The 19,977-nt window shown below is 40.7% G+C and overlaps 2 protein-coding genes across 2 annotated transcripts; both read right to left on the minus strand.

Annotated features, from left to right (window-relative positions):
* Window positions 1–2,433: 2,433 nt before the first annotated feature.
* Window positions 2,434–3,571, minus strand: LOC122199959 (olfactory receptor 5B12-like). Its single transcript, XM_042905353.1, has 2 exons — window positions 3,244–3,571; window positions 2,434–3,053 (listed from the first exon to the last, which is right to left on the minus strand). The coding sequence occupies exons 1-2, from the start codon at window positions 3,569–3,571 to the stop codon at window positions 2,434–2,436; spliced, it is 948 nt and encodes a 315-aa protein (XP_042761287.1).
* Window positions 3,572–14,187: 10,616 nt separating this feature from the next.
* Window positions 14,188–15,132, minus strand: LOC122199976 (olfactory receptor 5B3-like). The gene has a single exon (XM_042905374.1). The coding sequence runs from the start codon at window positions 15,130–15,132 to the stop codon at window positions 14,188–14,190; it is 945 nt and encodes a 314-aa protein (XP_042761308.1).
* Between the last annotated feature and the right edge of the window lie 4,845 nt (window positions 15,133–19,977).

Below are 19,977 nucleotides of genomic sequence, written 5' to 3' on the forward strand. Positions count from 1 at the left end.
CACTTGGGATTTGATGAAGGTGAGCACATGGGATGTTAAGGTTCATGGTCTTCCACCTTCTTAAACGAAGATGTTCACTGGAGCACGCAGGATTCCCATCGGCATGTCTTTATCCAACTGAATGTGTAGTACGAAGCTTCTGGAAAACAGGGATAACAGGGCTTCCCAGATAGCAAGGGTTTTACTGTAAGTAGCAGCAACGCATGGACGGAGCTCATGGGCTCTTGTCCTCTTTACGTATGCCTGATGACCTCAAAAACCTATGTTGCTTAATACCCTCCTACTTAGAGCTTGGATGAGCAGTGGGGATTTGGGGTCTTCAGAATGTCCACATTAAAGGATATTTAAACAGTTTCAAGGAGATGCTAGCTCAATGTTATTGTGACTCTTCGTGTCCCTTTGAGTCCTAGTGATTTATTACAAAGATAATTGTATTATACTGAGAAGACTCGTGGTCCTTGATAAAAGAGAATGATTCTTCATCTTAGTATTCCTTATGCCCTCTACATGGTGTTATGGTGTTAAACAATTGTTAGCGGAACTAAACTGGAGAGGGTGTGCTTTGGAGTCCCACAGGCTTGGGTTCAAAGTTCTCACTTTGCCACCATCTGCCTGTGCTTTAGCCTCCATTTCCTCCTCTCTACCTGGCTGATCACCTCAGAGGTAGTGTGGGATCTGAATGAGCTCACATATGCAAATAATGCGTAGACACTAGATGATAAATAAATATCATCTTTTTTGGCGGGGGGAGTCTCAATCCCCTCTTTGTATCAGGCTCTGGGGAAGTGGTTGCATTTGACAATCTCCTGGTGCTCAGGTCTTATCCCTAGATGCATTAAATCCTACACTCTGGAGCTGGGATCCAGACAGCAGTATTTAAAAAAATCTCCTCTAGATTAGTGTTATGTGCAGTCAAGGTTGAGAACTATTGTTCTAGGTTAGTGTTTCTGGGTTGCATCCAATGGTTTTCAAACCTAAGTATGCTTTGGAATCACCAGAAGGATTGGCTAAGATGCAAATAGCTGGCTTATAGTCCTAGAGTTTCTGGTTCTGTCAGTCTGGGTGGGGGTTTCTATAATTGGCACCTTCTAAAAAGTGCTAGGTGAAGCTGATGCTGCTCGCCTTGTAATGATGCTTTTGAACCACTGGTCTCAGGAAACAGTTCTCAAAGTGCAACCTGCACACCAACCTCTTCTGAAATAAAGGGGAAGCTTGTTAAGAATGTAGGCAGACTTTCCTATCCAGACTCTCTTATATGAGCTTTATTAGAACACAGGTAAGGAATAGGGATGGGTATATTTTCACCCTCTGAACTCTGTTTTTCTCTCTGAAATTCAGGAACTAAATAGATTAAACTTACATAGTATCCCTCATTATCTATACTCACCACTGACATTTGTGCTAAGTTCAGGATCCAGGTATATGTGGATAATGGTGGATAATTATACAGATTTCTGGGCTCTCCCAGAAATATACTAAATTAGAATATCTGGAATTAACTCCTGGAGTTCTGCATTTCAACATCTCTCAAGGTAACTCTTTTTTTTTAATGTTTTATTTATTTATTTTTGAGAGAGAAAGAGTGTGTGCGAGTGAGAGGGAGGGAGAACTCACAAGCAGGTGAGGGGCAGAGAGAGAGAGAGAGAGGGAGAGAGAGAGACAGAATCCAAAACAGGTTACAGGCTCTTAGCTGTCAGCACAGAGCCTGATGTGGGGCTTGAACCCACAAACCATGAGATTGTGACCTGAGCTGGGATGCTCAACCAACTGAGCCACCCAGGAGCCCCTCTCAAGATAATTCTTTTTTTTTTTAATGTTTATTTATTTTTGAGAGAGACAGAGACAGAAGGTGAGTGAGGGAGTGGCAGAGAGAGAGGGAGACACAGAATCAGAAGCAGGCTCCAGGCTCTGAGCTGTCAGCACAGAGCCTGATGTGGGGTTTGAACTCACAGACCTCATGGATCTCACGGACTGTGAGACCATGACCTAAGCTGAAGTCATACGCTTAAGTGACTGAGCCACCCAGGCAACCCTCAAGGTAATTCTTAAGAGAATGAATGTCCGAGAACCATATCTCTATACTATGTACAAAAATCATAGAGTTATTTTGAGTTTTAGTAATTACAAATGTAATTCTGGTATCACACACTTAATGAGATTCACCTGCAAATCACTTTAGACCAATGTAGTGTGGGATCTCAAAGTATCTAGGCTTGTAATCTTCATTTTAAGATAGAAGCACCATCTTCTTTCTGGTAAAAGATATCCAATTTTTGTCCTATGCAATCACAATCCCAAAGTATGAACAAAACCAGTCTCGTTTGGGAGGGAACTACTCAGAGAAATGAAAGACAAGAAAGAATTAAAAAATATATTCTTAGTTACTAGAAGTCCAAGAGAAGTGTTGTCATATGGTTTGCATGCTATTTCTAATTAGTAGGCTAAACCCAATGAAGACTTTGCTTTTCCAACCACCTTCTGAAATGCACCCTTGACCTCTTTGTTCCTTAGGCTGTAGACCAAAGGGTTCAGCATGGGGATGACCATGGTGTAGAACACGGACGCCATTTTGTCTGTGTCCATGGAATGACTAGAACTTGGCTGTAAGTACGTGAAGATGATTGTCCCATAGAAGATGGAAACAGTGGTAAGGTGGGATGCACAGGTGGAGAAAGCCTTCTTCTGTACCTGAGCTGAGCGCATCTTCAGGATAGCAATAAAAATGAACAGATAAGAGTTCAAGATAACCAAGAGGGTGAAAAAGACATTGGCTGCTGCCAATGTGAAGAGCACAATCTCATTCATGTAGATATCAGAGCAAGAGAGAGACAGCATTGGGGGAATGTCACAGAAAAAGTGATTAATTACATTGGAATGACAGAAAGAGAGGTGGAAAGTGAAGGCAACATGGATGGAAGACTGCAAGAGTCCACAGATGTAGGATCCAGTGGCCAGTAAGGTACACATAGCACTTGTCATGGTGGTGGTGTAACGCAAGGGTTTGCACACGGCTGCATGGCGGTCAAAGGCCATTGAGGCCAGAAGGAAACTTTCTTTTTTTTTTTTTTTTTTTTTTTTTTTTTTTTTTTTTTATGTTTATTTTTTATTTATTTTATTTTTTTTAATATATGAAATTTACTGTCAAATTGGTTTCCATACAACACCCAGTGCTCATCCCAAAAGGTGCCCTCCTCAATACCCATCACCCACCCTGCCCTCCCTCCCACCCCCCCAGAAGGAAACTTTCAATAGTGGCAAAGGCTGAGAAGAAGAACATCTGTGCAGCACATGCATTGTAGGATATGATCTTATCTCCTGTGAGAAACCCCACCATTACCTTGGGAGTGACAGCCGAGGCATAAACGCAGTCCACGAGGGAGAGGTTGCTGAGGAAGAAGTACATGGGAGTGTGGAGACGAGAGTCCAACAGAATCAACATGATCATTCCAATGTTCCCAACCAGAATGATGAGGTAAATGATAGTGAATATGGTAAACAAAGGGACCTGCATCTCCAGGGCATCTGTGAGCCCCACAAGAATGAATTCCACGACCTCTGAAATGTTCTCCATCAAAGTCCTTTGGGAATCATGAGAGGCGTCTATGACAAGATGAGCAAACACAAGATAATGCTATTTGATGGCTGTCGGTCATTCACTGACTGTGAATGGTGTCTCTGGCCCACGTGTGTCAGCTCTCTGTCAAAGGCAGGAACCCACAGGCAGCAAGCTGGACTGCACACTGGGTGGGGGTGAGTTGAGCGAAGCCGTTCATCTAGAAGTTATGTGGAAGGACACTGACATGTCCTTGCTGATGGCCGCCACAGGGGACGGTGTTATGACTCTGGAGGCACATTTCAGCTTGTCTGTTGTACGGCATCCTCTATTACACTAAACCAACAGGACTCTCACTACTTGCCGTATCTTGCAAGCACTCTTATTCCAAGTTCGTGAAAGCTTAATCAACAAAAAGGAAGAGAAAAGAAACACTTTGTCAGTCACTGGTACATGCAATGGCAAGCCTCATCAAACACACTTCTTCTCTCTGCGGGATCCTTCACTGACTTGTTCATAATAGCTGAAGATGTACAGTGATTTGGGATCCTGCTTTAGGGACACCCACTCTTCACTTTCTAATTCATGAGGGTCCTCACTTGGCTGCTCCACTTCAACTGTTGGCCCTGAAGGAAACGTCATGATTTCTGGCACATGCTTAGTGATATTGGTGTCTTTCAGTAACTCTAAAAAAGAAGTAACAGCTTTTCAAAAGGTTGAAGCAAAACTTTCGTTGTTTTCTCTCTATGTCACGGTCCTTATTTCTCTCCTAGGTTGATGTTTTCCATCTCTGACCACCATTGATGTCTTTGCTTTATTCGTGGAAGGGAGAGTGTGGGGGAGGTGAAAGTGTTACTTTCATTTTCACCTAGGGACTTTGTACCGTTGACCAAGCTGTGGATGTCCATCCATGTTATGTGTGTGTCTGGTTGTCCTCACCTCCAGTGGCAGTTTAGCTAACAGCTTACTGTGGCTGCCATGGTTACAGTATGAGAAGCCCTCTCAACCCCAGAGACCCTTCTGACTCTGGAATCCATCACATACATTTCTCCTAGATTAAAAATCCTTCATATTGAAGGAAGGGCATGATACAGCCCCGTCTTTAAGAATAGTCTAGTGGGAGAGACCTATTATCCCAAAGATATGTTCATCAGAACGTGTTTCTAAAGTAGAGGTTATGTATGCCCAGGGCACTTTGGAAGTAGATATACTTCCAAGATATATGGTAAGCCCAACACAGACTCTCAGGAAACCTCTCTGGAAATGATTACACCTGAGTTGTGGTTTTGGAGATTCCAGACATATGAGAATTATTAGTTCGTATAATAGCAATACTTCTGTAGTACTTACTTTGTGTCAGGAAACCGTTCTAAGCCGTTCACACATATTAACGCATTGAGTACATTTAGCAACTCTGGGAGGCAAGCTCTATTATTACTCGCTTTGTACTTCGAAAGGAACTGAGGCTTAAAGAAGTAAGTTACTTGCCTAAGTAGCAAATCTGGTAGTATACTTGGGGATTTGAACTCAGGCAATATTGTCTAAAATCCATAACATTAAGCAACTTTTTCAAAATAGTGGGTCGAGTTAATCAAACTTCCTGTATTTCAGGTTCCTGATCTTTCAGGTGGGAATGATAACAATTTTCATCCTTTGAGGTAGATGAATAGAATTACTTAGATCATGCAAAAACACTTAAAATAACGTCAGTTACACAGCAAGAACTCAAGTAATTCAAGCTGTCTCCTCCACTATTAGTATACCAGGCAGAAGAAACATCATGGACAAAAGTATGAATTGGTAAGCTCAATAGTATAAATAGATAATCATAGGCAGATAGGTCTTAGTAATTAGCAAAATCCATGGCACAATCAAAATCTTAGTTAGCGATTGATGTGCAAAAGTAATTGGTAGAAAGAAAAAGAGGTTAGAGAGGGAGGGAGGGAGCCAAAGCATAAGAGACTCTTAAAAACTGAGAACAAACTGAGGGTTGATGGGGGGTGGGAGGGAGGGGGGGTGGGTGATGGGCATTGAGGAGGGCACCTTTTGGGATGAGCACTGGTTGTTGTATGGAAACCAATTTGACAATAAATTTCATATTTAAAAAAAAAAAGTAATTGGTAGAACTCTAAAGGAAAGAGAGGGAAAAATGTGTTAGGTTATAGACATATTACAACCCTTAAGAAGAAGAGCCTAAGGTGACTATTTACACCAAGTATAATAGATAAAATGTTACTCAGTGATTAGCACCCTGGATGGGATGTGACCTTGGGAACATTACTTATACTCTGCAAACCTCAGTTCATTTTCTGTGAAACACCCAGTTCATGTAGTTCCCAATGTATCTATTTTATACAGCTGAAAAGATGAAATTAAGTGATTTAGGGAGCCCTACTAACATGATGCCTGGCTCATGCCAAGTATACAGTGTTAATTCCCTTTTGTTCTCCCCCCCCCCCCCCCCCCCCCGCCAATAGCTGGCTTTGCACATAAGCCACCTCTGTACCAGCAGCTGGTATTACAAAATGAATGACTCGATTCCTGACTTTTTAAAGGCATAGAGTCAGCCGGCTCTGGAAATTATCCCCCAAAAGTGACAAGTGCTTTTATAAAAGTGTGTATAAAGTATTACAGAATGATCATGGAAGTGCCCAGAATATGCCAGAACACCCTACTGACGATGAAGTTACTTGCTCCCAAGAATGGTTCCTCAATTTCTCAATGTCTGTGCTTGTTAGAGTTGCCAGATTTGGCCCAAATGAACAAACATGGGAATCCAATTACATTTATCTTGAAAAAAGTTAATTTCTGTATCCCATTGATGTACCAAGAATGGCCAACATCTTGAGCAAATTCCATATCTATACTGTCTGTAGGTACAAATAGAACACAAAACAGCTCTTTTTGATCCGGGAGTTTGAGGTGTAGGGGTGTGGGTATGATTGTACCACAAATACAAGCCCAATTCTGATTCTACTTCTGTTGAAAATCAGTTGGGTATAGATCTGCTGCTGGCTGTATCTTCTTAATTCACAAGATGCAAAACGCTGTGCCTCTCCCTTGCAGGCTACTCTCCTGCTCTGATGTGACAGGAAACACGGAAGTTTTTTGAAAAGCATAAAAGATGCTAACATTTCAGTCAAGCCATCTGAGTCATTACTTTCCATTGTCTATCTCATCTCTCAGTTCCTGAGGGAAATTCAGCCAATAATATTGAAAGTTCCAACTTTGACGCTAAAAGAAATGACTCTTCACTCGAGATGCCCAAACAGATGTTGAAATTCTACAACCCCTGAGATTCAGAAAGGGAGCTATGATATTTGCACTGCTACTCTTCTAGCATGTTCTAAATAAAAGAGATCAGGAGGCACGGTCTCCCTCTATGACTCTATGACCTCAGTCATTCATTCAAGATATCCGATTGCAATCAGTGGAAAGAATGGTGAGCTATAGCTAACAAGGGGTCTATGATCGAGCCATTTCACCTCTTTGGGCTTTGTTTTCCTCATTTGTGAAATTAACACTATTGGATCTCCTACAGCCCCTTTTCATTCTAATTGGTTATGGTTGTGTGTTTTCTTGTTACTTACTTTTGCTCTGGGAACAGACAAAGGAGGGTGCAAGGCAGGGAGTATGGAAAACCTTCATGGCCACACTCTTGACCCGAAGTCCACATCCAGGAAAGCATCATGCTGGAGAAGCTCCTTCCCCACCTGTGGAGCGCTGTGTTCTAGAACATCACTTGGGCTTGTGCTCTTACAAATACCAGGGCCAAGTCAATGACCTTTTCACCCCATAAATCACAGGGGGGACATTTAGTGTCATGAGAGTGGATATCTCAGGAGGCTCCAGATCCAGGGTTGGTCCTTCTGACCTGAACCTAATAGGAGCCATTAGATAATGTCTGTGTGTATTTGAGCTGAGAGTGCTTTTGAAGACACGGGGGAATGAAAGCTTAAGGAGAGGAGCCCCCAGTCAGCAAATCAGCGGTGCCACAGCCACGCCAGGCAACAAAAATATAAACCTCACTAAAATCTTGGCTTAGGTGACGTCAGGACTCTCACGCAAACTTTCTCATAGCTACATCTTTGGTTTTTAAGTTTATTTATTTTTGAGAGAGAGAAAGTGTGAGTGGGGGAGGGGCAGAAAGAGAGGGGAGAGAGAGAATCCCAAGCAGCCTCTGCACTGCCTGAGCACAGCCTGACTCGGGGCTCGAACACACGGACTGTGAACTCATAACCTGATCTGAAGTCAGACACTTAACCAACTGAGCCACCCAGGCATACCAATAGCTACATTTTTCTGAAAGGCCTACAATCGTCCCTAGGAATTTTTTTTTTAAACAAAATACCCATTTTTCTTACCAGTGCAGAGCTGCTTTGGGGATATTTAGGGGGAGTTCCCTCCCTATGTTTAGAACTAAGGATATGGATCCATTCTTACCCCACATAGTCATCTGTAACCACAAACACCAGGCGGAATTATCTCTCCTTTATCAATGCAGTCCAGTTTAGCTGCTGCCAAGTTTGAGCTGAGCAGTCATGGGGCTTGTCTTCAAGTTCTGGTTTGGTTGCAGGGTAACCTTGGCCAAGGTATTCAGTCTTTCTTTTTTTTTTTTTAAATTTTTTTTTTCAACGTTTTTTATTTATTTTTGGGACAGAGAGAGACAGAGCATGAACGGGGGAGGGTCAGAGAGAGAGGGAGACACAGAATCGGAAACAGGCTCCAGGCTCCGAGCCATCAGCCCAGAGCCTGACGCGGGGCTCGAACCCACGGACCGCGAGATCGTGACCTGGCTGAAGTCGGACGCTTAACCGACTGCGCCACCCAGGCGCCCCAGGTATTCAGTCTTTCAAAGCTTCAAAGTATCACTTATAAACACAAGGATAATACTATACATCCCTCATAGGACAGTCCTAAAGATTAAATGAGATGTCTAGCACACATCAAGAGATCAATTTAGGGCTCCTGGGTGGCTCAGTCGGTTAAGCGTCCAACTTTTGGTTTCAGCTCAGGTCATGATCTCCTGGTTTGTGAGTTCGAGCCCCACCTTGGGCTCTGTGCTGACAGTGAGGAAACCTGCTTGGGATTCTATCTCTCTCCTTCTCTCTCTGCCCCTCCCCTGTTCTCTCTCTCCCTCTCAAAATAAGTAAACAAACTTAAAAAACATCAAAAAAAAGAGATCAATCAATTTAAGTGTTACTATTTTATCATCAGTAAGCAATGATACATTCCGTGGCACGAAATTAGCAGTACACAAACATTACATCTGTTCCCCACACTTCCTTGCCCCCCCTGCAGCTAGGTGGAGCCACGAGCTAGTTCTGCGTATCGGGCTGGAGAAGTATAATGTGTGTCATTTCTGGGTTGAAGTATAGACAAGCCAGTGCACAAGTATGTAATGCCTCCCACCTACCATGGTGGCCGAGGAGGCAGCATGTTCCAGAGACGGTAGCTACAGATGGCAAAGCCTCCATTGGCCCGGGTGTTTGAATGAACACATGCAGAGAGACTTCTTTTCTGGATAACCTGTGACGCACGCGTAATAGCAGAAGTAAGAAATAAATCTTTGCTGTGTTAAATCGTTGGACTTGGGGGCCGATTTTCTACCGCATGTCACATGGTCTATCCTGCCTAACACAACATATAATAAACTATTCGTGTTTGGTTGTCTCCGTGTCTTTCTTTTTAATAGATCCTTGAATACTAGTCCCCTTATCATTTATTACCTCCTTTTTAAATGTTTAGTCATTTATTTTGAGAGAGATAATGAACATGTGAGTTGGGGTGGGGCAGAGAGAGAGAGAGAGAGAGAGAGAGAGGAGAATCTCAAGTAAGCTTCATGCTTAGCACAGAGCCTGACATGGGGCTCGAACCCATGAACTGTGAGCTCATGACCTGAGCTGAAATCGAGTTGGACGCTTAACTGACTGAGCCACCCAGGATATATTTTATTTATGCATTCATCTCCTGATGGACAGTTGCATTGTTTCCATTTTTTGACTGTTGTGATTAATGTTGCAGTGAACATTGGAATACAAGTATCTGAGTATCTGTTTTTAATTTGGGGGAATATATGCCTATGAATAGAATTTCTAAGTCATATGGCATTTGTATGTTTTATATTTTGAGGACATATCAAATGGTTTTCCACAGTGACTGTTCCAACTTCTCCACATCCTCAACACTTATTGTTTTCTATAAAAAATATATAGTCTTGGGGCACTTGGGTGGCTCAGTCGGTGAAACGTCTGACTTCAACTCAGATCACGATCTTGCTGTTCGCCGGTTCAAGCCCTGCATCGGGCTTTGCGCTGACAGCTCGGGCCTGGAGCCTGCTTCGGGTTCTGTGTCTCCCTCGCTCTCTGCCCCTCCCCCACTCACACTCGGTCTCTCTCAAAAATAAACATTAAAAAATTAAAAATATATATATGGTCTTAAAAAACATAGCCTTTCTAGCGTGTGTAAAGTAGTATCTCACTGTGATTTTGATTTACATTTCTTTTTTAAAAATTTACATTTCTTAAATTAATGTATTTAAATGTCAATCTTAATGATTTTGAACATCTCTTGATGTGCTTATTGATTATTTGTGTATCTTTTTTGGAGAAATGTATATTAAAGTCTTTTATCTATTTTTAAATTGTGTTCTTTGTTTTTTCATTTTTGAGTCGTATGAGCTCTTTATACATTCTAAATATCAAATCTTTATCTGACGTGTGATTTGCAAATATATTTCCCATCCTGTGGATTGTTTTCTCACTTTCTTGGTGTTTTTGATATTCAACGTTTTTTTTATTTTGATGAAGTTTTATTACTTTATTTGTTCTTATTGCTTAAGCTTTTGATGGCGTATTTAAAAACCTGTAGCTAAATCTAAAGTCGTGAAAATTTAACCCTATGTTTTCCTTTAAAAATGTATGGGTTAGCTTTTATATTAGGTCATTGATCCGTTTTGAGTTCCCTTTTTGTATATAATGTGAAGTAAGGATACAACTTTTATTTTTTATGTATGAAAATCAAGTTGTCTCATATCGGTTGCTGAAAGGCTGTTCTTTCCACCTTCAATGGGCTTGTCATCCCGGCAAAAATCAATTGGCTGCATATATATGGGTATATTTCTGAACTCTCAGTTCTACTCCATTGATTGGTTAGTCTATCTTTTTTTAACTTATTTTTTTAAATTCAAGTTAGTGAACATACAGTGCAATATTGGTTTCAGGAGTGGAACCCAGTGACCCATCACTTACATCAGTACCACGCTGTTTTTATTACTATAAATTTGTAGTAAGTTTTAAAATCAAGAAGTGTGATTTCTCTGACTTCGTTTTCCAAGATTGCTTTGGCAGTTTTGAGCCCCTTCCAATTCCACATGAATTTTAAGATTGGCAGTTTAGTGTTGGCCAAAAAAGGCTACTGGAATTTTGAAAGGAATTCTGTGTAATTTCTGGATCACTTTGGGTCGCAGTGATGTCGTAAACTGAAACTGAAGTTTCCTTCTCGTGAACGTGGGATATCTTTCAACTTATTTGGGTCTTGTTTAATTTCATTCTGCATTATTTGATAGTTACTTCAACTGCATGGACAGTGCACAAGCACCTGCAGCTGAGATCCTGGAGCCTCCCTTGCCACGGGAATGCCCACACACCTGACCCCAGATCTGTGTTCGTGCCTTCCTCACACACCAGCTGCAAGGCTGTTCTATGAGCACCCATACCTAAAACACCAGCACTACTTGTACCCAGAGGTCCATCAAGTGATGAGTGAATAAGCGAAGTGTGGTTTATGCTTGCAAAGGAGTGTTTCTAAGCAACAAAAAGGAATGAAGTACCAGTACTTGCTACAATATGAATAAACCTCAAAACCATCATGACAAGTGGAAGAGGTCGGTCAAAAATAATCCCATTACAATGTAACGGATGATGGGAATATACAGACTAGGCCAATCTACAGAGACAGAAAGTAAATTGGTGGTTTCCTAGGGCCGGTGGGAGGTTGCAGGACAATGGACCTTGACTGATGGTTGGGTATGTAGTTTCTTTGTGAGGTGACAGAAGTCTTCAACAATTAACCAGGGTGACGATTGGACAAGTTTGTAAAAGTACTAAACACCAGCGCATTGCATACTTTGGTACGTTTTGTGGTATGTAAGTTACATCTCAATAAAGAACTTTAAGACAAGGAACCTACTACTGATACAGGCAAGGAAATGCGTGCATCTTAATTGCATTACACTAAGGGAAAGAGGCCAGACTCAAGAGGTTGCATGTTGTATTTGAAAAGCAAAACTATATGGGGGGGTCAGCCGATCAGAGGTTATGAGAAGCTGGGGGATGAGAGGGGTTAACCATAAAGGAAGCAGGAGACAATTTCGGATGAATGGGACTGTTTTGTATACTGATCTGGGTGATGTACTGTATACATTTATCCAAACTCTCAGGAACGAGCATACTGAAATGTATGAACTTTATTTTATAGAACTTATGACAATGTAAGCCAAATGTATCTGTGTGCTCATTTAACAACTCAAGCAAAGTCCCTAGACTCAGTTAAGTTTCTTCTGTAGATAGATCGGATGAGGACCTCTGGATGTCCCCAAAGGGGTCCTGTTCCTCTGAGAACTCCAGGTCTCTAAAAGTCTCTACCCAGTCATTAGCCTCTGAAATCCCAACATGGTCCCACATGATATCACTGTAGAGGGAGTGGACTGTGTTCAGAGCCCTTTTGGTCATTAATTTGCAATTAGGTATAATCTAACTTAATATGTGCAATACTAGAATGTAGAAGATGAAAAATGCCAATGAAAAGAATCAAGTAAAGGCTATACGGGAGGAGAGGAAGATCATGTTCATGGGTTAGGAGACTTTAATATGCCAATTTCCTCATGCTGATTTACAGATTCAACTTAATCTCAATCAAAATGTGAGGAAGAATTTTGGAAATATTAGTAAGCTGATTGAAAAATTTATAGAAAGAGGTAAATCTACTAGAATACTTAAAGTAGTATTTAAAAAGAATAAAGTTGAAATATACTCCTTACCTGATTTCATGACTTACTCTAAAGCTCTATTAATTGAGAAAGTATATATACTTTGTGTGATTTAGTAGGTAGAATTAATTTCATGTATTCTTTGCCATTTCATGAGATAATTTTAATTTAAAAGATGTTATATATTATCCATCTGGCAATATAGTTTTGAAAACATGACTTTTTCCAAAAGTGGGGAATATAAGTAGTGAGTGAGAAAATAGAAGAAAAACTAGTTATGTCTTATAAAATGTTCTAAAATTCTTTTCTAAAGAATTATATAATAGGTAATGAGCCAAATTATCAAATATATCAACTGTTGGGCTCAGAGTTTAATTGATTGAGTAATTTAACAAATGTTTACTGAGAAATTAGTGTGAAACAGGCTGTATGTTGAGGATGAAGTTGTTAGTAGTGAAGACAAAGGTACCCTTCTTAGGCAGTGTACATTCTAGAAAGGTAAGTGAATAAAAAAGGGACAAATAAATAGAAATAGCTGAGTGCTGATTAGAGCTATGATGGATTAAGTAAGTTGGGAACAGTGTCCATAGGGGTGGGGTGACTACGGTACAGTAAAATTTAAGGAAAGACCTGAGGGAAGTGAGGGAGCTTTCTGAGCATTGGTGACAGCATGTACAAAGGCCCTGAGGCAGGAATGAGTTTGGATTGTCCGGGGACAGTAGGGAGCTCAGTGTGAGGGAGGAGGATGGAGGAAGTAGGAAAGCAGCAGGACATGACGTAGCTCATAGGAAACTAAAGTATCCCTGTGTGAGAGACACGAGCCATTTCATAGTATTTCCAGAGAGAAAAATAGCTAACATTATCACTACTCAGTGCATGTATCTTACACAGTTGGGGTTCTTACAGAAAAATTGAGAAACTGCTCTATTATCATTCGATCCCCTTTTCTGATACTCTGGTCTTCTTGCATTTGAAAGTTATCATGTCACCATACTTCTTCTACCAAACGACTTTCTGAAGACATAAAGATGAACTCCTTCAAGATTTTACAGATATATAGCTCTGAAAAAAAAATGTTCCAACAAAAAAGCACATACTTTTATTAAAAAATCCATGTCATGGTTTTCTTCATTTTGGACTCTTAGAATTGTTTTTTTAAACTAGAAAAAAAAATTAAAAATGCTGAACACTAATTTATACTCTGCTCTACAGTTATTTTGACTTTCTTATTAAAAACTAGCCATACTCCAGCTACCTCTTTTAACAAATTTCCCCTCTTGAGTGTATGTGCACATAGAGGACCCTTGCATGCACATAGAGGACTTCCCTTCATGGGTTTGAGCTGCGTTTTACACACACACTTGCATTGGCGTGTGGTGGAAAAAATGTGAACAGGTGAATAAATCACATATAATTACGGTTCATGACAAGAGTGCTCTAAACACTTTAAGGTCTTCATGGCTATTCTCATCCAGATATTACACGACTGGATTATCTTCTTTTTTATCTTCTTTTTTAGTGAGAGACTTTTGAAGAGGAAAGTATCACAGCAGTAATTTAAGTGCAATGTGGGCTGTAAACTGCGAGTTAATGCAGGGAGAAGATCAGACAGGAGTGAAGGTAGGTCACTGTGGATTCTACAACCCTAGGAGGTGAAGCTTAGAGACAGGTTTGCCTTCTCAACAACCTTCTTGAAAGCATTCTTGACCTCTTTGTTCCTCAGGCTATACACCGCAGGATTTAGCATGGGAATGACCATAGTATAGAACACAGATACAATTTTGTCCGTGTCCATGGAATGGCTGGAGGTTGGCTGGGAGTACATAAACATGACTGTCCCATAGAAGATGGAGACTGCAGTGAAGTGAGAGGCACAGGTGGATATAGCTTTCAGGTATCCCTCTATTGACGGCATTTTCAAGATGGTGATAAATATGAACAGGTAGGAGATCAAAATAACCAAAAGACCAAAAAAGATGTGGAAGCTTGCTACCAAAACAAGAACCAGCTCACTGACATGTCTATCAGAACAAGAGAGAGAGACAACTGCAGGAATATCACAGAAAAAGTGATGGATCACATTGGACTTACAGAAGGAGAGGTGGAATGTGTTTCCAACATCCACAGAAGCATTCAGAAAACCAAAAACATAGGAGCCTATAGCCAAACGAGCACACACACCTGTCGTCATGGTGGTGGTGTAATGGAGGGGTTTGCACACCGCTGCATAGCGGTCATAGGCCATTGAGGCCAAGAGGTAACTCTCCACCGTGGCAAAGGCTGCAAAAAAGAACATCTGAGCAGCACACGCATTGTAGGAGATGACCTTGTCTCTTATAAGTAATCCAGCCAGGACCTTGGGAGTGATAGCTGTAGAGTAACCAAAGTCCACCAGAGACAGGTTACTGAGGAAAAAGTACATGGGAGTGTGGAGACGGGAGTCCAAGAGAATCAGCGCCATCATCCCCAGGTTTCCAACCACATTGATGAGGTAGATGAGGGTGAACATGATAAAGAGGGGGGCCAGCAGTTCTGGGTCACTGGTTAGTCCCAGCAAGATGAATTCAGTCACTTCTGTGTTGTTCTTCATGGTGTTCTTTGGGAATCACAAGATGCCCTGTAGTGATAAGAAATAAAGAAACAAAGTCATAAACAAATGAGAGATTGAAGCGAAATTCATTCCATATTGTTTGTGTATACACACACATATGTACACAATATTTCATTATAGCAATAATTTTTACTCACAGGTTTCTCCAGATTTAAAGTATGGACTAGACAATAAAAGTTAAGGCACAAATTATCTGTAGAGTTTGACACTGTTAAAACTGAAAGATATCCATGAATTATTTTCCAACTTTTCAATTCTGTGGATTTGTAAACAGTGGTGTAGAAAATGTAATTTCTTGATTATGATGAATCATCTTGAATGAATCTATATATCAATTCGGTTTTTCTCAGCCTAGCGAATGCTTATATCTATGGTCCTTATGTGCCAGAAAAAGCTCTAGACACTTTGTATGAATATTCAGTTATTATTCTCAACAAATCTATGAGATTGATTACTCGTTATCCCCATTTAACGTGTGAAGCACAGAGCTTGAGTAATGTATATTTAAGTTTACAAAATTATTATCGCCAAAGCCAAACTTAGTGCTCGGGTGGAGCGATTCCCAAGTCCACTGGTCTCACCTGAATTTAAATCACATTGAATTTAACTTAATTCATGATCAGTCTTTCTCCCATGTCATAAACTCAGTGTTTGGGGTTTCACAGTGACAGAACCAAGAGATACGTCCATGGTGCATGTGGTATCATCACTGTAGCAGTAGGGGCTCGGACAACCAGCAGAGGCAGTCTGGGGAGGGCATGGCATTGAGTATAAAGCTTGGGCTCTGGGACCAGGTTCATGTCAGTCTTAGCATTCACCACTGAGGAGTCTTTAGTCCGAACCTAACTCCCAGTTTTCTTCATCTACAAAATGAAAATAGTAATGAGACTTCACTCAAGGTATTATTGTAAGACCACTGTAAGAATTAAATGAGGTAGTATATAATAATATAAAAATCAAAGTGAGCAAAATGCGGAGTATTTAGTAGAACCTGATTAGTGTAAGGGATAGTATTCTTAGTAGGATGGGATGATAGCCTCTCTGTTGGCTTAAGAAAGGTCTGGGGTGACACACAAGCTCAGCGTGGTTGAGTGGTCTGCTGGCATCCCTCTTCAATATGCTTTATATCACACACTCGGTTGGTTTCCTGGGCTCTTCTGTGCCTTCAGTGTTTCTCAGTCTGTCTGTCTTCTGCCTACATGAGTGGCTGTTTCGGCTACCTCATGGGAGCCATTCTTTTGCTTCATTTCTTTCTTAAGATCCATGTTTTAGTTTGTGTTGAAATTGTCCCCTTTCTTAAACTCATTCTTTCTCTCTTTATTTTTATCCCACAGTCGAATTGCAGGGATCACTGGGTAGAAGTTCCTAGTTTGTTGGTCTTTAGCCTGAAGATCTGTGTTTTGGCCAATTACATGTTTTGAAATTGTTTACTTGAATGTCATCTTGTGTAGGAATCGTATTTTTAATCTTTTCATTTGACTTGGATGCCTTTAGAAGGACATTTGTCCCTTGCTAATCATTGGTTCAGGGCTGTCCTCCTTAATTCTTTCAACAGATAGTGAACAAGATAAAATTAACAGCTACTCAATCAGAGCACACCTATCCATCTATTTTTAAAATCTCTTTTAGGAGAGCAGCATGATAATGTTTCACAATGATCAGTAAACTCCCCACGGATGGAAGTCTTGATACATGTGTCTAGCCTCAAACCACTGCTTTAGACGTGCCAATGAAGAAAAATGAAATATGGTCTTTTGTAGCAACGTGGATGGAACTGGAGAGTGTTATGCTAAGTGAAATAAGTCATACAGAGAAAGACAGATACCATATGTTTTCACTCTTATGTGGATCCTGAGAAACTTAACAGAAGACCATGGGGGAGGGGAAGGAGAAAAAAAAGTTAGAGACGGAGGGAGCCAAACCAAAAGAGACTCTTAAAAACTGAGAATATTCTGAGGGTTGATGGGGGGTGGGAGGGAGGGGAGGGTGGGTGATGGGTATTGAGTAGGGCACCTGTTGGGATGAGCACTGGGTGTTGTATGGAAACCAATTTGACAATAAATTTCATATTAAAAAAAGAAATTTATTTCTGTGCTTGCATAATTCATAGTATGTGTAGATGCCCTATTGGTTTTGCTTGAATTACATTTCTCACTGAAAGTGTATATAGGACATAGACGCTTACCTTGCTGCTGGGAAAGAAGGAACAGTCAATCCTGAAGAGTTAGCTTGGAATCAGAAATTCAGCCATGGGATGATGCACACATACTGTGAGAGATAGTCTTTACCAGGTACTAGTCAAATAGTTCCAACATGTTTAAGGTAAATAAAGATGAAGGGAAGAATGCGACATGGAGCCAGGAACCTTTGTTGAAGTGCCGAATCCACGATGCAATCTTTGTGTACCTTCTTATCTCTAAAATGAAGCAGAAAATTACTGCTCCCGCATGATTCGAGAAATTTGTCTGTGAAACAGGCTCTATGACATGCCTGTCCGAGGGGCTATCATTCTAAAGTCAATGAATATAATTTTCATCTTGAGGCGTGTTCCCTGGCCATCATTGGAAGTTCATGACAAATCCTCAGGTGAGGATTTGGCGATGGGAGGAAAGTGTATGTACTAATGACTACTAACATTCAGACAAATATATGATGGCCAAAGGGGTTCAGCACATGTCTGCTCCTTTTGAAATGAGATCACATTGAGACATACTGGGAGTTTTAAAAGCTATTTCATGGGGATTAGGAGGGAATTACAGAGATATAAGGTCTCTGGGGATGTCCCTCAGGAGGGCATCTGTAGCTCTTATCTCACTTTTCTAAGAAAGTATCAATTAGCTTTCCTATGGGGACTTGATTGGATATGTTGAGGGTGCACACATGTTTTTATATTACTTGTTTTCTGTCTCCTTGCTTTCTAATTTTTTAAAAAAAAAATTTAATGTTTTATTTATTTTTGAGAGAGAGAGAGAGAGACAGAGCATGAGCAGGGGAGGGGCAGAGAGAGAGGGAGACACAGAATCAGAAGCAGACTCCAGGCTCTGAGCTGTCAGCACAGAGCCTGATGCGGGGCTCGAACACACAAACTGTGAGATCATGACCTGAGCCGAAGTCGGATGCTCAACCGACTGAGCCACCCAGGCATCCCCCTGCTTTCTAATTAAAGTGTAATCTACAAACAGTAAAATTTATAGTTTTCAGTATTGTAGTTATTGAACAACTGTTCAAACTGGGTCAAATTCATCCAGTCACACCACCACTAACACAAACACAATATAGAAGAGTTCCATCATCTGAACAAAATCTCTGAGCTTCTTTGCCATCAACCCTCTTCCTGCCCTAAGGTGACTACTAAACCATTTTCTGTCCATATTGCTTTGTTTTTGTAGGAAGGTCATTTAAAGAGAATCTTAGCACATGTAGACTCTGATTCTGGCTTCTCCCAGTTAGCATGGTGCATTTGAGACCCATCCATATTAACTATATTAATTTCCTAGAGCTGTCATAAAAAGTTACCACATACTGGATGTCCTATATAACAGAAACTTATTATCTCACATTTCTGGAGGCTAGAAATCTAAGATCAAGCTGCTAGCAATGTGGTTCTGTTGGTTCTCTCTGAAAGCTGTAAGGGAGTATCTGTTTCATACTTTTCTCTTAGCTTCTGGGTGGTTTGCTGGCCATCTTTCGCATCCCTTGTCTTCTGCTATCACATCCTGATCTCTGTGTTCATCTTCACATGGTGTTGTCCTTGTGTGTATGTCTCCCCAAGTTTTCCATTTTTATAAAGACACCAGTCATAATGACTTGGAAGCCCATTCTGTTCCAGTGGGACCTTATCTTAATTATTACATCTGTAGGGACCCTATTTTTGAGCAAGATCATCTTCTGAGGTACTAGGAGTTAGGACTTCAACATATAAAATTTAGGAGACACAATTTGACCCATAATATATCAGTAATTTTTTTTTTCATTGCTGGTTATATTCCATTATATGGACATTACAGGTTATTTATGTGTTTCCCAGTTGGGGGACACTTGTGTCCCATCTAGTATCTCAGAATTAGGTGGGGCGCCTGGGTGGCTCAGTCGGCTAGGCGGCCGACTTTGGCTCAGGTCATGATCTCACGGTCAGTGAGTTCGAGCCCCGCGTCGGGCTCTGTGCTGACAGCTCAGAGCCCGGAGCCTGTTTCAGATTCTGTGTCTCCCTCTCTCTCTCTGACCCTCCCCCATTCATGCTCTGTCTCTCTCTGTCTCAAAAATAAATAAACGTTAAAAAAAAAAATTTTAAAAAAGAAAAAAAAAGAATTAGGAATAAAGTATGTCTAAACATTTGCCTATTTTTTCATGAACTAGATTTTAATTTCATTTGGGTAATTATCTCTGAGTTAGATTGCTGGGTCAGATAGTAAGTATACATTTAATTAAGTAGAAACTACCTAACTGTCTTTTTGAGTGTTGACATGGAGAGAACCTACCCTTTCCCAGACAACCTGTGCTATGAACTTGTACTATCATATGTGGGAAACAAATCTGTAGTACACTGAATAATCACTGTAGTGATTATTCAGAGTACTAATCAGTACACTGATTAGTACACTGATTACTACTATCACTAGTAATAATCAGTGTAGTGATTACACTGTAGTAATCAGTGTAGTACACTGAATATGAGATCTTGTCAACTGGAATGTGTTACGCTTTCCATATAGCAAAGACTTTGCAATTATGGTTAACTTAAGGGCATAAACTTGGTAGATTATCATGGGTTCATTTTCGGACCCTAAAGGCAATATCCAGGGTCTTTATGAGAGAAAGGCACAA

Source organism: Panthera leo, chromosome D1 (genome assembly GCF_018350215.1).
Source record: "Panthera leo isolate Ple1 chromosome D1, P.leo_Ple1_pat1.1, whole genome shotgun sequence".
Classification (NCBI taxonomy): domain Eukaryota; kingdom Metazoa; phylum Chordata; class Mammalia; order Carnivora; family Felidae; genus Panthera; species Panthera leo.

Coding starts and splice junctions, on each gene's coding strand:
- LOC122199959 (XM_042905353.1), bottom strand. CDS start 3,571: ATGGAGAACATTTCAGAGGTCGTGGAATTCATTCTTGTGGGGCTCACA. Junction 3,054..3,243: donor AGCCTTTGCCACTATTGAAA/GTTTCCTTCTGG, acceptor AAAAAAAAAAAG/AAAGTTTCCTTCTGGCCTCA.
- LOC122199976 (XM_042905374.1), bottom strand. CDS start 15,132: ATGAAGAACAACACAGAAGTGACTGAATTCATCTTGCTGGGACTAACC.